At 40.1% G+C, this 22,016-nt stretch overlaps 1 protein-coding gene across 1 annotated transcript in view; it reads right to left on the bottom strand.

Annotated features, from left to right (window-relative positions):
* The window catches only part of LOC115900758 (cytochrome P450 4Z1-like), a 48,124-nt gene extending 27,984 nt beyond the window's left edge, over positions 1-20,140 (bottom strand). The window contains 8 exon segments of the mRNA XM_030942364.1: positions 1,121-1,190; positions 1,193-1,310; positions 6,039-6,142; positions 17,782-17,828; positions 18,872-19,013; positions 19,439-19,475; positions 19,963-20,010; positions 20,012-20,140. Of these exon segments, the coding sequence (XP_030798224.1) occupies positions 1,121-1,190; positions 1,193-1,310; positions 6,039-6,142; positions 17,782-17,828; positions 18,872-19,013; positions 19,439-19,475; positions 19,963-20,010; positions 20,012-20,140 (695 nt within the window).
* Between the last annotated feature and the right edge of the window lie 1,876 nt (positions 20,141-22,016).

The raw sequence follows: 22,016 nt of genomic DNA, 5'->3' as shown, positions 1-22,016 counted from the left end.
ATTTTTTGCTTATGGCATTTTTCATTTAATATTTTTGGACTGCTGTTGACTGTGGGTAGTGAAATCATGGAAAGTGAAATCACAGACAAGAGGGAGATATTGTAATAGCAAAACCAAAACAAAACCTGAGAATAGCCTAAATGTTCATCAACACTAGAATGGGTATAGGATTCAGGATTTATACATAACAGAATTCCATAGAGGAATGAAAATGACTGAAAAGAAGCTCCTTTAAAAAATGAGTGAATCCTGAGCAAAAGAAGCCAAACAAAAAAATGTATGATTTTATTCATATGTACTTCAAACAGAAGATAAACTGAACTCCAGTATTTAAAGTTGCATGCTTAGGCAACAAAACTATAAACAAAAACAAATGAATGTTATTAAAGTCAGGAAAACATTCACATCTTGGAGAAAGAGAGGGGGTTTGTGATGGGAAGGCAGGCATGAGGTGTTTAGCAGTGCTGGTCATGTGCAATTTTTCTTTTAAACCAGGTTTGCAACTATATGGCTGTTTGTTAGACAACATTTTAAGCTGTACATCTGTTCCCTGTACTTTCTGAATGTGTTCTATGTTTCACCATTTTAAAAGTTGTTAAAACATGATCGGTTTGGTTTTATTAACACCATGAAATATACAGCATCTCAAGGATAATCATAATTGTGGGGTGGCAGTGTTTAAGGTTCAGAGATGGTGATAAGGAAGAGGGGTGTGAATTCTCTTTCATGTCAAGTGATTGAACATCTTACTTGGGCAATCCAAGGTGGTAAAAGCTGGAGTCCTAAGAAGTCCATTTGCATCTTGGAGAAAGAGGGGTTTGTTATATTCCTGCCTTCCGTGACATAATGAAGGCAGGCAGACTATTCCTTCCACAATTGTACCATTGCCTGAAGTGAGGAAAGGAATAAAATAGGGCATACTGAATACTGTGTGATTGACACAACGTTTTTCTATATAAAAACTAGTGATAATCTTTAAATAACATAGGACCCTAGCCTGCATCCTTACCCTTCCAAATGCATAAAATCTCAATGCACAATAACTCACTGATACCAGAAGAGAGAAATAATCAAATGTATATGGAGAAAATTCAGGATGAAATAGGAATACAGATCTTACCAGGTAATAGAAGACCTATCCCCTAGGAGTTCCCTGATTTCATCTCGGCATCTCTGCTGATGCTCAGGTACTTTGCCAAGCAGTAAAGGATCCAGGAGATAGCACTGGATGTGGTGTCATGTCCTGCAATCGTGAACGTTTTCACTTCAGCCTGGAGATCTGCTTCAGAGAAGTCTTTGGTGTTTTCGCTCTAAAAAATTACAGTGATGATCTTTATCCAAAGCTGGCTATGGATTGTTATCTTTTTCAATTGTAGCAATTATGATACAAAAAGATTAATGTTTTAAAATTCAAAATTAATACAACTAAGTTGGCATATATTTTTCTATTTTCCTTTTTTTCAAACCTTAACAGAACACCAGGCGATGTAAAAAGAAATTACTGAACAGAATTCCACTGGCCAGAGTAAATCGAGAGTCCTACTGAAGTTCATATTTTCTGATTTATTAATTCTACTTAAAGGAATAAATTTTGAGAAAATGTTTAAAAATTGCACAAGAGATTTATGTACAAGAATGTTTAATAACATAGTCAAAAGAAGTAAAGACCATAAGTGACCAACAATAGGGAAAGGTAAAACAAATTATGGACCGCCCATAAAATGGGGCATTATGTAGTAACTAAAATTATGTCTCTTTGAATAACTTCTTAATAATAAGGGGGAAGCTCATGATTTAATATTGGGTGAAAAGAGCAGTATTAGAAATGTATCATATAGATATATGTGAGATAACAGTAATTTAAAAATATACAAGTTGAATAGACACAATATTGAAGGAAAATAGTAGTGTTACCAAATGGGATTACAGGCAGTTTTAATTTCCTTTACTGTCTATTTAATTTTGTTTAACAATTAATGTGTACTATTTTTCCATGAACCACAGGCAAGCCAAGAGCCAAATCATGAATGAGCCCCCACTCACACTGCCACAAAAGAATAAAATATCTAGGAATATATCTAACGGGAAGTGAAGGACCTTTTCGAGAAGAACTACAAACCACTGCTCAAAGAAATCTGGGATGACACAAACAAGTGGGAAAACATTCCATGCTCTTGGATAGGAAGAATCAATATCATGAAAATGGCTGTATTGCCCAAAGCAATTTATAGGTTCAATGCTGTTCCCCTTGAAGTACTATTGAGATTCTTCATAGAATTAGAAAATCTTTTAAAGTGCATATGGCGCTGGGCACAGTGGCTCATGCCTATAATCCCAGCACTTTGGAAGGCTGAGGCAGGAGGATCACTTGAGGTCAGAAGTTCAAGACCAGCCTGGCCAACATAATGAAACCCCATCTCTGCTGAAAATACAAAAATTAGCCAGGCATGATGACTGGCATCTGTAATCCCAGCTACTCAGGAGGCTGAGACACAAGAATCACCTGAACCCGGGAGGTGGAGGTTGCAGTGAGCCGGGAGCACACCACTGCACTCCAGCCTGGGCGACAGAGTGACAGTCAGTCTCAAAAAAAAAAAAAAAAAATTCATATGGAACCAAAAAGAGCCTGAATAGCCAACACAATCCTAAGAAAACAAACAAACAAACAAACAAAACAAAGCTGCAGGCCTCTTCAAGTTATACCACAAGACTACAGTAACTAAAAAAGCATGGTACTGGTGCAAGAACAGACACAGAGACCAATGGAACAGAATAGGGAACCCAGAAATAAGCCTGCACGCCTACAATCATCTGATCTTCAGCCAAGTCAACAATAACAAGCAATGGAAAAAGGATTTCCTATGTAACAAATCATGCTGGGAGAACTGACTAGTCATGTGGAAAAAATTGAAACTTCCTTACATTATGTGCAAAAATCAACTCAAGATGGATTAAAGACTTAAATGTAAAATCCAAAACTATAAAAACCCCAGACAAAAATCTAGGCAATACCATTCAGGACCTAGGCATGGGCAAAGACTTCATGACCAAGATGCTAAAAGCAATACCATTTGATCCAACGATCCCATTACTGGGTGTATACCCAAAGGAATACAAATCATTCTATTATAAAGATAGGTGCACACGTATGTTCACTGCAGCACTATTCACAATAGCAAAGACATGAAATCAACCTAAATGCCCATCAATAATAGACTGGATAAAGAAAATGTGGTACATATACACCATGGAATACTATGCAGACATAAAAAGGAATGAGATCATGTCCTTTGCAAGGACATGGATGGAGCTAGAAGCCATTATCCTCATAAAACTAACACAGGAAAAGAAAACCAAATACCACATGTTCTCACTTATAAGTGAGCTGAATGATGAGAACACATGGACACATGGTGCAGGAACAACACACCTGGGGCCTGTTGGAGGGTAGGGGCTGGGAGGAGGGACAGCATCAAGAATAGCTAATGAGTCCAGGCACGGTGGCTCATGCCTGTAATCCCAGCACTTTGGGAGGCTGAGGTGGGCAGATTATTTGAGGTCAGGGGTTCAAGACCAGCCTGGCCAACATGGCAAAACCCCATCTCTATTAAAAATACAAAAATATTAGCCAGGCCTGGTGGCAATGTCTGTAGTCCCTGCAACTCAGGAGGCTGAGGCAGGAGAGTCGCTTGAACCCAGGAGGCGGAGTTTGCAGTGAGCCAAGGTTGTACCACTGTACTCCAGCCTGGGCAACAGAGTGAGGCTCTATTAAAAAAAAAAGAAAAAAAGAAAAAAAAGAGAGAATGAATGCTGGGCTTAATATCTAGATTAGATGATGGGATGATCTGTGCAGCAAGCCACTATGGCACATGTTTACCTATGTAACAAACTGCACATCCTGCACATGTACCCCTGAACTTAACAGTTGGAAATCAAAAAGAAAAAAGATATTAACTAAAAATAAAAGCAATGTGTACTATTTTTCTAATCAGAAAATGTGATTTTATTTTATTATTATTATTTTTAGAGTCAATGTCTTGCTCTGTCACACAGACTGGAGTGCAGTGGCATGACTGGCTTTGAATTCCTGTTCAAGTGATCCTCCCACCTCAGCCTCCAGAGTAGCTAGGCCTACAGGCACTGCTGCCACACCTGGATAATTTTTAAATTTTTGTAGAGATACGGTCTTGCTGTGTTTCCCAGGCTTGTCTCAAACTCCTGGCCTCAACTGACCCTCCTTCCTGTCTCCTGAGTCGCTAGATTACAGGTATGAGCCACCATGCTCAGCAGAAAATTAATTTTTTTTTTAACAAGTCATTAGTTCCTGGCAATTCCATTTCACTTCCAAATCCACCTCATTTTGCAGTGCCCTGTTCTTAGTAGTCCTGGTTTAGGAAGACTTGTGTTTCACATGATAAAGGTAGCCAACACAATGAAAGTTGAGTTCACAGAGTATTTATTTATTTTTGTTCCCTCACAGAGTATTTATTTATTTTTGTTCCCTCACATAATTCAGTACAATTAAATTCAGCAAATATTTATTGAACACTTGGAGATGATGAAGGAAAATCATGTTCACATGGTGCCATCTGGTACAATGGAAATGGCATGGGATTTGGACTGAACCAGAATTGTCTTAAATCCTGGCTTTGTTAGTTTTAGGTACGACATCTTGAGCAGTTGACTTCACTTTTTGAGCCACCATTTCTTTTCCTTAAATAAAGATATTTATAAATACCCCACAGGTTGTTACAATAAAGATTGAAGGTACGTGGCACACAAGCAAAAATTATGAATAAATATGTATTAAAATATATAATAAATACAAAATAAAATAAAAATATTGTTTTCCTCACCACATGTCAAGATATTTACACATATAATCTAATTAAATCCTTACAGGATTTCTAGCCTGGTGTGCAACAATAGTTGTCATATACTGAGTGACTGTCAATTGCCAAATCCTTCACTTTTCTCGTGAACATCACATGGACACCTCATGAGCCAGTCACCAAGCACTGTGCTAATCACTAGGGAAACAGGAGTAAAATATGATCCTAGTCTTCTAGGATGGGATTTTCAAACTTAAATTGCAAATGAAACACTGAGGGATATATTGAAATGAGGATTCCAACCCACTAGGTCTGAGGTAGGGCCTGAGATTCTGCATTTCTGACAAGCTCCCAGGTTTTACCAATGCTGCTGGTCTATAAACCACATGTTGAGGAAGAAGTTTTCAGCAGCTTGTGGGCTTGGAAAAAGACAGACAAGTGCCCAGATAATTAAAATCTGGAGGCCTGAGGGGAAGCCCTGGGAGGACAGGGAGGCAAATCTTCACAACGGAAGTTCAATATACATCAGTTATCATATAAGCAAGTTTTTCTAATTTATTTATTTGTTATTTTAATTTTACTTATTTATTGGGACAGTCTTGCTCTACCACCTTCCGGGTTCAAGTGACTCTCCCACCTCAGCCTCCCGAGTAGCTGGGACTACAGGCATGCACCACCATGCCCAGCTAATTTTTATGTTTTTTGTAGAGACCAGGTTTCACTTTGTTGGCCAGGCTGGTCTCAAACTCCTGACCTCAAGTGATCTGCCCGCCTTGGCCTCCCAAAATGCTGGATTACATGGGTGAGTCACTGTGCCCAGTCATTTCTTTATTATTATTATTATTATTATTATTTTTTTTTTTTTTTGAGGCGGAGTCTCGCTCTGTCGCCCAGGCTGGAGTGCAGTGGCCAGATCTCAGCTCACTGCAAGCTCCGCCTCCCGGGTTCACGCCATTCTCCTGCCTCAGCCTCCTGAGTAGCTGGGACTACAGGCGCCCGCCACCTCGCCCAGCTAGTTTTTGTATTTTTAGTAGAGACGGGGTTTCACTGTGTTAGCCAGGATGGTCTCGATCTCCTGACCTCGTGATCCGCCCGTCTCGGCCTCCCAAAGTGCTGGGATTACAGGCTTGAGCCACCGCGCCCAGCCGTCATTTCTTTATTATTTAATTATTGAATTGAATGTGTTCAGAAGTTTAGAAGACTTACTTTGGCACTCAAAAGCATGTCCAGAAAATCCTGGTATCTTTTCTGAATAGTGTCTTGTTTTAGCTTATCCTTAAGAGACTCCTTCTGGTCCTGGATTACTTTCTCTAGATGGAAAAATTATGATCTTTTTTATTATCAAGGTTACTGGAAAGTTAATCAAAGCCAAATGTAGCTCTGAGAAGCTGGTGCTCTACGGGTAGCCCCTGCCCCCACCCCTGACTCCACATTTCTGAGTTGGTAAGGGACAGTACCACCAGCTGTCTTTTTTTAAAAAATGGTCTCATCCCTGACCTACAGGTACTTCATGTTTTAGCCACAATTTCTCTCCCTTCAAATAAGGATGTTCAAATGTACCACGCAGGGTTTTTGTCAAGGTTGGAGGTGTTTGACATCTATGCCCAGAGGAGCTTGGTACCTACATTTAATTCAAATGTTGTAAAATTTGTTTGTGATGTAGGGTACTGTTACCAATCCCTGAGCTTAATTTCTACAACCTAGGATTTGGTTTTAAAGAAAAGCTAAAGAAAAAGATGAGATGCCATATCTCATGGTAGAGACTGGTGCTCAAATTGAGCGGTGGAGGAATACTGAAAGTATTCCCCTTGAGAACTGGAACAAGACAAGGAAGCCTACTGTCACCACTCCTATTTAACATAGTACTGGAAATGCTAGCCAGAGCAGTCAGGCAAGAGAAAGAAATAAAAAGTATCCAAATAGGAAAATAAGAAATCAAACTATCCGTCTTTGTAGATAATAAAATTCTATGCTTGGAAAATCCTGAAGACTCTGTCAAAAGGCTCCTGGAGCTGATAAATGACTAGTGGAAATAGAAATCTCTCCATAACACACATTGTTCTTTGTCTACAGTACATTGCAGCTTTCCAGTTTTTCCTTTTCATGCCTTTTCTACTGGAAACTAGGCTCTAAGCTACTTTTGTGAACTGGAAAGTTCTGCCTTTAGCAGTTAGGAGTAAAATGTCTTCCACAGCCAAATTTTAGTCTCAATATTGTCCCATCAGCAGGAAAATTGCCACTCGGTTCCTTTGTTCTTTTAAGGCATCTAGTCTGTTTCCCATTAAAATGGTACTTAGTAAGGGGATTCTAAGTTTGCAAGTTAACTGGAACCATTTTTCTAAGGTAAATGCAATTTGGCACATTGCCTCCATTAAAGGAGGCTTGTGCAAAAATGACACAGCCTCTCATTTTTTGGGGAGCCAGGCAGATTACACAGGTGTAGGAAGTCAAAAGAGGAATTACACAAGGTGGATAAGCTAAGGTTGTGTGGGTCAAACATCACTTAGTTCATCCGGTTCCATAGCTTGGAGGACCACGCCTTTAACCATAGATGGCATGTTTAACAGGGCGCCGGAACCCAAGAACCAGGGAGGGAAAACAGCCAGAAGGATGCTCCCCTGTCTTGTCCTCCACCCTGGGTCATATGGAAAGGAAGGAGACTAAAAGAACTCTCACATCTTTTTCTAGATGGGTAACAGGTCATCTTCAGCTTGCACCCCTCTGGAGTGCAGTCTGAAACACTGGAACTTCTTTAACCTCAGGACTTCAAGAAGAAAAGCAACTCATTTTCTTTTGCACAAGTGCATGGCATTTTTACTAAACCTTTGCAAACATTGTAAGATCAACCCAACTCTTTTAACAATCATATCAGGCCGGCCCAAAAAAGAATAGTTCCCCCAAATTAGAGAAGTAACCACCAGGGAAACTGTCTGAGGATTCCCATTACTTGGGGCCCCTTCAAGTTCCCTTCTCATTTAGGATCTTAGCCAAATAAATGGAGACTTAGGCCAATTCTCTGATGACCCTGATAGGTATATAGAGGCTTTCAAAACTTAACTCAGGTATTTCACCTCCCAGGGAGGGACGTTAGGCTGCTCCTAAACCCGACCCTCACAGCAGCTAAAAAGCAGGCAGCGCTGCAAGCAGCAGAGAATTTTGGAGATGATCAATATATCTTTTATAATACAACAAAAGGGAAGAAAGCAGATAGGGAAAGTGAAGAAATAGCAAAAACTGCATTTCCAACTGGGAGAGAGGCAATTCTTGTTAACAACCTTAATTGGAACCCCAATAACTCAGAAAATAAATGGAAAAGGAAGCAGTTTTTAACATGCATTTTAGAAGGTCTATGGAAAACCAGGGCCAACCCTCTCAATTACTCTAAACTGTCTATAATAGACCAGAAGTCAGATAAGAATTCTGTAGCCTTTATGGAAAGACTGAGAGAGGCTGTACTAGAACCCACCTCCTTATCCCCTAATTCAGTTGAGGGGCAGCTCATCCTGAAGGACAACTTCATTACACAGGTAGCTCCCAATATTAGAAGGAAAGTACAGAAGCAAGCTATAGGACCAGATAGCACCTTAGGGAGCCTCCTGAAGGTGGCCACTTCGGTCTTTTATAATAGGGACCGGGGGTGGCCCAAAAGAAAGAGAGAAAGCTCAGGAGAAGGACAGAGCCTCTAGCAACAGCTTTGCAGGCTTGCAACATCCAGGATCCCTGAGGTGCATCCACTAGTTGCTGTCGGTGTGGCAGGGCAGGGCATTTTAAGAAGGAATGCCCAGGCAGCAAGACGAAGCCAGCTGGACCCTGTCCAGCCTGTGGCGGAGATCACTGGAGATGGAACTGCCCCCGAGGTGGAGGCCACTGGGTTCAGGACCACTCTCACAGACGGTCCAGCAGGACTGATGGGTCCTGGGGCTCAAACGCCAGCTCCAGTGGCTCAAACTGCCATTACAGCACAGGAGCCCCGGGTGATTCTGGAAATTAAAGGAAGGAAAGCAGACCTCCTTCTAAACACTAGAGCCAGTCTCCTTCCTCCCCTTTAAATCCAGTCCTCCCGTCTTCCCATAGAACGACCGGAAGGGGCATCTCAGGAAAAACTCTATTCCAATATTTTTCTCAACCTTAGTTGCAGTTAGAAGAACCTATTGTGTACACGTGCTTCCAAACCATTGTCATAATAGCTCTACCAGTAAAAAAAAAAAAAAAGCCTCCAAGTTGACCCTAGGAAATAGTTTAACTGTTTACACTCCACATGATATTGCAGAATCACTGTCCTCTAGGCGGAGCTCTTAGCTAACAAACAGCCAGTAAGGCAAGAAGTACACAAGGCAGGGTAAGCAGTAGTCACTCTAAACAATGTCTCTCCCCAGCCACAAGCACTTAATTGGCTGAGCTAATAGCTAATAGCTCTTACAAGAGCACTTGAATTAAGCAAGGAAAGGCAGCCAACATTTATACCTACTCCAGGTATGCTTTCTTAGCTCTCCATGCTCATGCTGCCATTTAAAAGGAAGACCACCAATGGATCTCCTATAAAATATCACCATGAAATTAGCAGGTTATTATCCTCAGTTTTCCTTCCACGAGAAATAGGAGGGATGCACTGTAGGGGACATCAAAAGGGAACAAATAAGATAGCCGAAGAAAATAGGTTAGCTGATCAGGCAGCTAAGTCAAAGGCAAGGAAGCCTCAGGGTATCAACATACTTCAAGCCCCTTCTAATTTAGGAAGGCTTCATAACAGAAATTAAGCCCCAGTGTTCCCCTGCAGAAATGAAATAGGCCACTTCTCAAGGGCATACTTTTCGGTTCTCAGGATGGTTACAGTCAGGATGGCAAACTCTGTTTTCCAGCCTCCAGCCAACGGAAAATCCTTAAAATCCTTTGCCAAGCTTTTCACTTGGGAAAGGACAAAAACTTATCAGTGTGCTCAGAGACTGTTTCAGGCAGGAAACCTCTCAACTGGTTAAGCACGTAAACTCTCTAGCTCACTTCCAATAGAAATTAACACAACCAGCGAGAACCAAATCCCAGGAAATAGAACCACCTTTATTTAACCCAGGAACTTTGGTATTGGTAAAAACTCTCAGCTCTGTCTCCTTCCCTACGTCAAGCTGGAAACGGCCCTACACTGTTCTTCTTTCAACCCCCTCAGCAGTAAAAGTTACAGGAATCAACTCCTGGATACATCACACTCAAGTCAAAGCCTGAAGAGCTGAGGGAGCAACCCCGACAGCTCAGAGGAATGTCATAAATATCAATGTGAAGAAATAGAGGATCGTAAGCTGAAAATCATAAAAGATAAGTAACTGAGTGAGGGCTACTCATCTTACTCAGTCCCTCTCCTACCTCACCAGATACTTTTTATTATCTCTAACCTTTTCTCTCAAAGTTCATCACCAGATACTAAAACTTCTTTTTAGTGCATAGTTGCAGGGAGATTTTAATTATTCATAGAATCACACTTGTAACTTTGTCCATCCCCAAAGGGAAATGTTATGTCTTGGCAAGTAAAGTTTTCAATGGGAATTATTTACTATGCAACTCTTGTAGAAATTGTTATAGTCATGCTACCATTCGCAAAAGAACTATACACTGCAGCACCCACAATGTGGGATTCTGGTTGTAAAATTCTAATTGCTGTAATATTTTGCCTAATTATTATCGTTATAACAGGATTAACAATTGCAGGAAAGATTTAGTGAAGGGTGTTTTGCTTATAGCAGGAGTAATAGTTATGGATAAGAAGCAAGCATGAAAATTTTACTATCATTAAGTTTAATAGGACTTTTTACTGCAGGTTGATAATACAATGCACTCTAAGCTATAAAGAGAAGGTTATAAAGAAAAAGATTTTATAACAGAGAGGATTTTGTATGGTAAATACTTGTCCTAAAAAAGATGACTGGTTGTTTAAAGGAAGAATGTTTAGGACGAGTCAGAAAGTTTAAGTATGTTGTAAGAGGGTCTGTGAAAGTCACAAAAAAATTAATAATTAAAGGAAAGGAATTGTCAAGATTAATGCTAAAGTTATTTTAGCCATCCAATATTGTATTTCTCCCAATCATATTACAAGTTATAAAAATGGCCTAAGCCTGAAGTTATTCTCTAAGCAAACCAACTGCTGTTAAGGGGCATTGGACGACAATTCTTTCTGGCTACTGCCTACTGAAAAGGGGTGTTGTGTGGGAGAACGGCAGTTGGGCCTCCTCCTGAGGTTGATCTAAGGGTTCTTGAAAAAATAGTGTGTTCATGTGTGGCTCTGCTTGCAGCACTGTTTGGAGTTTGATTGCTTCTAGATGAAAAGAGATAAATTTTACAAGAAGGTTTAAAATATAGGGTTAGAATATGAGTATTAAGAGTATCACTGTTAATGGGGATCCTTTGATACCTGTTACACCAATGGATTGCAATACTGATTTGAGTCCATTAGGTGTCGCTGTGCATTACCAGAAATATTAACATAAAAGTAACATTTTTCTGGAGAAAAGCATATATTTCCCCCTTGACTTGTCATTAGAGAATAACTTACACAAAGTGGAATTCTGGTTGTAAAATTCTAATTGCTGTAATACTTTGCCAAATTATTATACTTATCCTGCACATCCTGCACATATACCTCGGAACTTAAAAAAATAATTATTAAAAAAACCCATCAGAACAATATTTAAAAATATTTAAGAATATGGGAAGTAGGAAATAGAGGTTCAAATGGTGTAAGATCCTTGCATTTTCAGGGAAGTGTTTGATGTAATTACATATGTTAGATTCTAATGAATAAAGACTGCATGTTATAATTTCTAGCATACCTATGAAAACTAAACTTATGATCTAAAAGAGAAAAAGTGATACTGTAAAATGATCCAGCAATTAATAAAAGAAGGGATAAAAATCGGTTAAATAGAAAACAAATAGTTACATGGCCTGTTTAAATCCAAATATTCTAGTGATTACATTAAGGACATGGCTGCCCTTAAGAAGGATTATGAGGAGGTTGAAGCAGGTGGTGCTGATGGAGAGGATGAGGGTGAAGGGTATTAACCCTTTTCCTACAATTTTATACTCTGTTGTCTTGAGACTGTCCTATTTCTGTTCGGTGAAACTGTCTGTTCATTGTGGTCCTAAACTGTCAATAAAGGTGATATTTCCATGTTAAATGTCAATAAAGAGGGTACTATGAACAATTGCATGCTGGCAAATTGTGTAACCTAGATGAAATGGACAAATTCTTAGAAGCACACGAACTACTAAACTGACTCAAGAACAAGTAGAACATCTAAATGGACCCGTAACTGGTAAGGTAAAGAGAATGAACTAGCAATCAAAATTCTCCAACAAAGAAAAGCAAAGGACCAGAGTGATTTGCTGATGAATTCTACCAAACATTTAAAGACAAATTAAGGGTAATACTTCTAAAACTCTTCTAAAAACAGAAGCGGGAACACTTCCTTACTCCTTCTATGAGGTCAGCATTACCCTGATGCCTAAGCCAGACAAAATAGTACAAAAAAGAGAAAAGTACAGGCCAATATCCCTTATGAATACAGATAAAAAATTCTTAAAAGAATACTAGCAAATGGAGTCCAGCAGGATATTAGGCAATTTTACATAATGACCAAGTGGGATTTATTCCAGGAATGCAAGAACAGTTTAATAGAATGAAGAAAAAAAACCACATGATGATCTCGGTTGTTACAGGAAAAATATTTGACAAAATCCAGCACCCTTTCAGGATAAAAACACTCAGTAAACTTGGATTAGAGAGAAAATTTCTCAACATGCTAAAAGGCACATATGAAAAACTTTCAGTTAGTATTATATTCAGTAGTGCAAGACTGAAATCTTTCCCTCTAAGATCATGGCAGAGACATCCGCTTTCACTACGTACATTCAACCGTGTAACAGAAGTTCTGGCTACAGCAACTGGGCAATGAAAAGAAAAAAAGACATCCAAATTGAAAGTAAAAAAAAACTACAGTTATCTGTATTCAAAAATGACATGATCTTAAATATAGAAAATCCTAAAAAATCTGCAAGAAAATTGTCAGAGCCAATAAACAAATTCAGAAACTTTGCAGCATACAAAATCAACACACAAAACTCAGTTGCATTTCTGTACAGGAGCAATAAACAATCTGAAAATAAACTTTCAAAAACTCTATTTACAATAGTATCAAAGCATAAAATACTTAAGAGTAAATTTAACAAAGGAAGAAAAGACTTGTATACTGAAAACTAAAAAACATTGCTGAAAGAAATTAAAGAAAATGTACATAAGTAAAAAGACATCCATGTTAATAAATTGAAAGACAGTATTGTGCAGAAGACAATACTCCCCAAATTGATCTATAGATTCAATGGAATCCCTATGAAAATCACATTGGCCTTCTTTGCAGAAATGGCAAAGCCAATTCTAACATTTGTATCATATTTCAAGGGAAACAAAACAGTCAAAACCACCTTGAAAAAGAACAACAAAGCCGTAGAACTCATACATCTTGATTTCAAACTTACTGCAAAGCTATAGTCACCAAAACAATGTGGTACTGGCATTAAGTGTAGATATCAGAGTCCAAAAAAAGCCCATGCATCTGTTGTCAATTCATTTTCAACAAGGATGCAAAGATTGTGATTCTGGCAGAGTGCCCTGTGACATGAGAGAGCCATGGGCTGCTTGAAATTTTGCAGAAGCGTGAAGAGAGGTGTGGAGGCATTTTATAACTGAGTGAGCCATCTAGGTAGCTGGGAGAGTGAGGCAAAGGTCAGCCTTATATGCCAACAGGCAATTGAGGAAAGCCCAGTGGGGGAATCCTACATGCATCTTGCCACAGCCAAGCAGCTCTGCAATTTCACGGAATTCCCACACTAGGGATCTGATGGAGAACTGGTGTCCACTTGCCAGAGCCTCCACCTGGCACTGGCCATTCCCAGAGGACAGGCATCATTAGTGGGCAAAGCATCTATGGGGAACACCACCTCTGTGCAACACTGGCGTTTAGCCAATTGTAAGCAAACCACCTCTGCATCCCCAACCCATGTTATGTTTACAGTTAAGTGGTAGTCCTGGGGATTTGAGGTAAGTAAATGTGATGGAAGCATCAGAAAAAATTTGCAATGTAAGGAGAGAAGATTGCTTGGAAATGGATCACAGAATCCTCTACAACAGCCCTCGATAGAGTCAATGTTCACAGTGGTGGTAAGTGGTACTGGCATTAAGTGTAGATATGAGAGTCCAAAAATAAACCCATATATCTGTTGTCAATTCATTTTCAACAAAGATGCAAATACCATTCAATGGGGAAATGGTCACTTCAACAAATGGTGCTGGGAAAAAAACACCTATGGACACAATAATTAAGTGTACCTTTATCTCACACTGTATATAAAAATTAACTGAAAATGTACCAAAGAAAAAAAAAAACCAACGAAATCACATCATTGCAGTAACATGGATGCAGGTGCAGGACATTATCCTAAGTGAATTAATGTAGGAACAGAAAAATAAATTCTGCATGATCTCACTTATAAGTAGGAGTTAAACACTGGGTACTCATGGACATAAAGATGGCAACAATAGACACTGTGGACTACTGGGGTTGGGGAGGAAAGAAAGGGGGCAAGGACTGAAAAACTAATTGTTGGGTACTGTGTTCATTACCTGGGTGATGGCATAATTTATACCCCAAACTTTACAGTATCATGCAGTATACCAAGGTAACAAGCCTGCACATGTACCCCTGGAATCTAAAATAAAAGATAAATAACTAAACAAATGCCCCTACTTTAGGCTTCTTTCACCCAAAAAAAGGACGAAAGACCTATATATCAGAGTCAAAACTATAAAACTCTTAGAAGAAAAAATAGGGGAGGGTCTTCATGAATTTGGACTGGGAAATGCTTTCTTAAAAATGACAGTAAAAGCACAGGCAGCAAAAGGAAAAATAAAGCAGTTAGATTTCATAAAAATGAAAAGCTTTTGTGTATCAAGGGTCACTAAAAGGGTAAAAAGACAAACCACAGAATAATAGAAAATGTTGGCAAATCATATATCTGATTTAAAAAACTTGTGTACTATACATATTTAAAAACTACTACCACTGAACAATAAAAAGACAGCCCAATTAATCATGGGAAAAGTACTTGAATAGACATCTCCAAAGATAAACAATGGGCCAGCAAAGAAATAAGATGATATTCAATATCAATGGCCAGCAAACAGGGAGATGATATTCAACCATTAGGGAAATGCAAACCAAAATAAAATTGGTCTGGTGCATTGGCTCATTCCTGTTATCTCAGCAATTTGGGAAGCTGAGGCGGGTGGATTACTTGTCAGTAGTTTGAGACCTGCCTGGCCAACATTATGAAACTCTGTCTCTACTAAATACAAAATTAGTCAGGTGTGGTAGTGCATGCCTGTAGTCCCAGCTACCTGGGAGACTGAGGCAGGAGAATCACTTGAACCTGGGAGTCGCAGGTTGCTTTTAGTGGCCCTTGGCATACAAAAGTTTTTCATTTTTTTGAAATCAGCATTATTCATGATAGCCAAAAGTTGAAACAATTCAAAGGTCTATTAACAAATGAATGGATAAACAAAACGTGATATATTCATATAGTAGAATATAATTCATGAGAAGAAACAACGCTACAAAATGTATGAATCTTGAAAACATTATGCCAAGTGAAAGAAGCAAAATGCAAAGGGTCACATATTGTGTGACTCCATTTATACGAAAAATCCAGAATAAAAAGGACATCAGTGGAATGGGAGAAGAAATTTACAAATCACGTATCTGATAGGGATGAATGTCCAGAAGATATAAAGAACTCCTGCAACTCAACAACAGAAGAAACCAAAGAACAAATGAAAAAGGTGCAGCAAATTTGAATAGACATTTTCCTGAAGATGATACGTAAGTGGCCAGTAAGCACATGAAAAGATGTTCAACATAATTAAATCACTAGAGAAACGCAAATAAAAACCACCATAAGATACCATCTTACATCCATTAATATAGCTATTATTATTATTTTAAATAATACAATTTATTTTTATCTTTTATTTTTCTTGAGACAAAGTCTCGCTCTGTTGCCCAGGCTGGAGTGCAGTGTTGCTATCTCAGCTCATTGCAAACTCCGCCTCTCAGATTCAAGCAATTCTCCTGCCTCAGCCTCCAAAGCAGTTTGGACTACAGGCCTGTGTCACCATGCCTGGTTAATTTTTGTATTTATTTATTTATTTATTTATTTATTTATTTATTTATTTTTTTTAGTTGAGATGGGATTTCACTATGTTAGCCAGGCTGGTCTTGCACTCCTGACCTCAAGTAATCCACCTGACTCAGCCTCCCAAAGTGCTAGGATTACAGGCCTGAGCCACTGCACCTGGTCTATTTTTTTTTAATAGAGATGGAATTTTTGCCATGTTGCCCAGGTCTTCAACTCCTGAGCTCAAGCAATCTGCCCACCTTGGCCTCCCAAAGTGCTGGGATTACAGGTGTGAGCCATTGCACCCAGCTGGGGTAGCTATTATTATTATTATTTTAAGTCCCCAGAAAATAACAAATGTTGGTGAGAATGTGAAGAAATTGGAACTCTTGTGCATTGCTGGTGGCTATGTGAAATGGTGCAGCCACTGTGGAAAATGGAATCACAGTTCTTCAAAAAATTATATGTAGAATTACCATGTGACTCAGTAATTCCACTTTTTCGTATCTACTTGAAATAATTGCAACAACCCAAAGAGATATTTGTACATGCACATTCATGACAGTATAATTCACAAAAGCCAACCGATGGAAGTTATCCAGGTGTCCATTGTCAGAGGAATGGAAAAACAAAATGTTGTATATACATACAATGGAAATTCAGCCTTAAAAAGAAAGGACGTTTTGATACATGCTACAACATGAATGACCCTTGAGGACATTGTGCTACATGAAATAAGCCAGTTACAAAAGGGCAATATTGTATGATTCTACTTATGGAGGTTCCTAGAATAGTGAAATTTAAAATGACAGAAAGTAGAATGCTTGTTGCCTGAGGCTGGGGGTAGGGGAAAATGGGGAGTTAGGTTTAATGTGTACGGAGTTTCAGTTTGGGAAGATGAAAAAGTTCTGAAGATGGATGGATGTGATAGTTGCACAACAACGTAAATGTATTTAATGCCATTAAACTGTATACTTAAAAGTGATTTATAAAGGTAAATTTTAGGTTATATATATTTTACCACAATAAAATGAATGTAATTAAAAGAAAAGCAAATATGGGAACATGATATCAATTAATGACACTAGAGAAGGGCACAATGGGTGTTCAAAATTTCTCTTGTCGGGTTGAAAATTTTCAAAATAAAAAGCAGGGGATAAGACAATCTGGGTGGGTCTGGCCAGAAACAATAAGAGCAGGATTCTCAGCTCTCCTTTTTTGGCCACTTGCTTCTGCAGTGGGACTCAAAAAGAAGTATGGATGTGTGGCAGGTAAATAACTTGACATCCCATACTCTGTATATTATTCTGCTCTTTTCTCATGTAACTGTACAGTCATCATACTTCAAAGCATAAAATTATCCTTTTCTCTGAGGAGGAGACAATTTTTTTACGCTCCAGCAGGGAATACAAACCAAAGGAAAAGACAGCAAAACACTAAGAGAAAAGAAGCAAGAGTGGGAGAGAAATTCTTGGCTTCTCCGGGAAGGAACTAAGGTTGTGAGTTGAAGACAATGGGGACTGAAGAAAATATGAACAGGAAGGATGGCTTTCCCTGTACGGCCTGCCCAAATGCCCTCACAACCAACCAACCACACACACAAAAAAGAAAGAAAGAAAGAAAGAAAAACGAAAAATAGCTAGAAACAAAGGCTCCCTCCTCACGGAATTGAACACACTGAAGACAGAATTTGTAGATAAAGAAGAGAAAATAACTCCAAAGGAGAAACAATCACTTTCCTCTTTCATCCCTTTTGGGCAAAGGTCCAAAAGTGAGAGCAGACTATAAAGGGGAGCAGAGTAAAGTTTGAAACTGGATACCCAGACATTTCTTGCACCTTCATTACCAGGAAGAATGATGAGACGGTGATTCTGGCAGAGTGCCCTGTGACATGAGAGAGCCACAGGCTGCTTGAAATTTTGCAGAAGCACAAAGAGAGGTATGGAGGCATTTTATAACTGAGTGACCCGCCTAGGTAGCTGGGGGAGTGAGGCGAAGGCTAGCCTTACATGCCAAGAGGCAGTTGAGGAAAGCCCAGTGGGGGAATCCTACACACATCTTGCCACAGTCAAGCAGCAGTTCTGCAATTCCACGGAATCCCCACACTAGGAACCTGATGGAGAACTGGTGTCCACTTGCCAGAGCCTCCACCTGGCACTGGCCATTCCCAGAGGACAGGCATCATTAGTGGGCAAAGCATCTATGGGGAACACTCATCTTTGTGCAACACTGGCGTTAAGCCAATTGTAAATAAACCACCTCTGCATCCCCAACCCACTGTATGTTCACAGTGGGTGAGGGGTAAGTGGTAGTCCTGGGGGTCTGAGATAAGTAAATGTGATGGAAGCATTAGAAAAAGTTTGCGATGTAGGGAGAGACAGTTGCTTGGAAATGGATCAGAGAATTCTCTACAACAGCCCTCAATAGAGTCCTGACTATAATGTCAAGGAGGATGTGGAATCTTCCCTTCAACATATCAAATGATGGATTTCCCTTAAAAATGCTTCAACCTCATCCTGGCTAACATGGTGAAACCCCGTCTCTACTAAAAATACAAAAAACTAGCCGGGCGAGGTGGCGGGCGCCTGTAGTCCCAGCTACTTCGGAGGCTGAGGCAGGAGAACGGCGTAAACCCAGGAGGCGGAGCTTGCAGTGAGCTGAGGTCCGGCCACTGCACTCCAGCCTGGGTGACAGAGCGAGACTCCGTCTCAAAAAAAAAAAAAAAAAAAAAAAAAAATGCTTCAACCTGTCCTTCCCTAGTGCTGTAGACACCCTGAGACTCTCTTTGTTGCTGCTCTGTACTGTAAACCCCTCTTGGTTTTTACCTTTTAAAGACAAGAAGAATCTTGGCATAGTCTGGATCATGGACACTGAAGAACATCGTACAGGGTCCAACCCACAAGGGAGGGGCACATGGGTGTTCTTCCATCAGCTCATGATACACCTCAAACTCCTTTACTGGGTAAACTGTCAATAAGTCATGACTGGTTAGTAAAGGTTGTCACCCCAGGAGAACCCCTTTCTCTCAGATGGGCCATGTGCTAAGTCGAGGGCCTGTGGACATCACCCCATCAGACAGGTTCACATCTGCTGAAGGCAAGTTTTCTTCTCCATGTGTCTTCAGCACCTCCATGGAATCTTCCTGGCACAGGGCAAGTGCTCAGGACCTGTTGCTGAGTGATTGGTCTTCTCACTCCCGTGTCAACTTTGGAGATTTAAGTTCAAATCCCAATCTTACACTTATTCATTATCTAGGTCATCAGGGCCGTGATTTCCTCACACGTATAATAGGAAGACCAAATATATTTCACAAAGCTGCCGTGAAAATTGTTAGATTATAAACATAAAATTCCTGGCACAAGGTAAACCCTTAGTAACCACTGATTCCCTACCTTGTCTTTGCTCTGGATATGCCCACTCATGCTTTATCTGCCTCCAAAGCAGCAAAGTCCCACATGCCTTTTACTCCTTTGTGGTTGCTGCTCATCTTTCTACTTCCCTTTCTAATTTGTTACATGTTTTCCTATTTCCAGCTTCATTAGAAGCTGTAGCATCTTTGTATATTTCCTGTTAACAATTGGCTTGGTCTATTTCTCTGTAGAACACCCAGAGTCCTGAAAGTAGTAAAGACCTTGGCCTTCAATCAGAAGACTGGGGTTCAAGTTTCATTTCTGTCATTTATGAGGTGGGTAGCACAGGAAAGTTGCATCTCTATTTTAGGCTTCAGTTTTCTTACCTGTAAAATAAGAATAACAATATCTGTCCTCCCCATATCGTAGAATTTTTGTAAAAATCAAAATGAGATTGGTGTGAAAGCATACTGCATACTACATAATGCCCCCACCAGTCTGTGCTGTTTTTTTAAATACCTCATCTTTCTGTTCCTTAGCCTCCCCAACTAATTTTCTCCTCTTACCTCCTTGTGGCCATAGAACCAGTGGGCAGGGGGTGCAGGAAACAGGTGGCAGGGATCTGATCATCCATCTCATCCTCCGGTACAACCTGATTACCTGAAAAAGCAGCAGAGACATGCAGAAGAGGAACAGCAGCAAGAAGGGGTGAGCCATGTGTTCCTGAAGCCAGGAGGGCTCCATTCTTCTCAGAGGTCCTGAGCTCTGAAGTGCCTGAGTGAACCTGAGCTCTGAAGTGCCTGAGTGAACTGAGCCAGGGAGAACGCAGGTCTCTCTAAACACAAAGGAGGTGCCCCTGGACAACACTGGGTTTTCAAAATGCCATATTCAGGGAGGGGACATAAGGAAGAGGAAGTCTAATTAAGTCTGCAGGGTGAAAACTGCTGAGATGTTGACCGCAGTCCCCGATTCCAGAAGAACTAGATTTTCAGATAGGAGCCATGTGCATGACATCTCATGCCCATATGAAAGCTTTGCGGCATTGCTGTGCCCTTCCAGAATCTAAAAGTTCCCATCTAGTCCTCCTTTGTAGCACCTCTGTACATTCTTGTAAAAAATCTCCCTCTCTCTCATTCTCTGTTCTTTTTTGTTTATGTTTTTACAGAATTTATCTTTTTAGAGAAATTTCAGGTTCACAGAAAAATTAAGCAGAAAGTTCAGGGAGTTCCCATGTATCACCCCTCCCTTCCAGCTTCCCTGATTATCAACATCCTCCACCAGAGTATAACACTTGTTACGTTTAACGAACCGACAATGACACATCATTGCCACCCAAAATCTGTAGTTTATATTATGGATCACTCTTTGGTGTTTTACATTCTATGGATTTTGTCAAATATGTAATGACATGTATCCACCGTTGTGGTACCATATTGTTTCCCTTTCCTAAAAAATCCTCTGTGCTCTGACTATTCATGCCGTTCTTCCTCCATCCCCTGGCAACCACTGATCTTTGTACTGTCTTCATAGTTTTGCCTTTTCTAGAATGTCATATAATTTGAATCATATAGTGTGCTGCTTTCTCACATTAACTTCTAGAAATCTCTTTTGAGCAAGCATAAAGGGCCAGCTTGAAGGGTTGAGAAAAGGGTATCTTAAGCTTAAAAGATTTTTTTTTTTTGAGACGGAGTCTCGCTCTGTCACCCAAGCTGGAGTGCACTGGCCAGATCTCAGCTCACTGCAAGCTCCGCCTCCCGGGTTCACGCCATTCTCCTGCCTCAGCCTCCGGAGTAGCTGGGACTACAGGCGCCTGCCACCTCGCCCGGCTAGTTTTTTTTTTTTTTTTTTTTTTTTTTGTATTTTTTAGTAGAGACGGGGTTTCACCGTGTTAGCCAGGATGGTCTCGATCTCCTGACCTTGTGATCCGCCCGCCTCAGCCTCCCAAAGTGCTGGAATTACAGGCTTGAGCCACCGCACCCGGCAAAAGATTTTTAAAAATGAAAAGACTGGGGAAAAGCTTTCTATTTATCTTGGGGAAAAATCTATCAAAAAACCATCAAACAATTTCTATTGGCTGCATGCGGTGGCTCACGCCTGTAATCTTAGCACTTTGGGAGGGTGAGTAAGGAGGACTGCTTGAGAAACATGACAAGCTTTTGTCTCTACAAAAAAGAAAATAAATTAGCTGGGCACATTGGCACATACCTGTGGCCCCAGCTCAACGGGAGGCTGAGATGGCAGGCTCACTTGAGCCCAGGAGGTTGAGGATTTCAGTGAGCTGTGTTTGTGCCACTGCACTCCAGCCTGGGCAACAGAGGGAGACCTTGTCTCAAAACAAAACCAAAAAACAACAAGAACAAAAACAACAAAAATGTGTATGAAATAGAAGGCACATACAATTATTACCTGTCAACTAAAAATAAAAGAAAAAAGTAAAGAGGCCGGGCGCAGTGTCTCACGTCTGTAATCCCAGCACTTTGGGAGGCCGAGGCGGGCAGATCACCTGAGATCAGGAGTTCAAGACCAGCCTGACCAACATGGATAAAATTCTTCTCCACTAAAAATAAAATACAAAATTAAGTGGACGTGGTGGCTTATGCCTGTACTCTCAGATACTCGG

This window comes from Rhinopithecus roxellana, chromosome 12 (genome assembly GCF_007565055.1).
Source record: "Rhinopithecus roxellana isolate Shanxi Qingling chromosome 12, ASM756505v1, whole genome shotgun sequence".
In the NCBI taxonomy this organism is placed as follows: domain Eukaryota; kingdom Metazoa; phylum Chordata; class Mammalia; order Primates; family Cercopithecidae; genus Rhinopithecus; species Rhinopithecus roxellana.
This window is presented reverse-complemented; position numbering and strand designations above follow the sequence as displayed.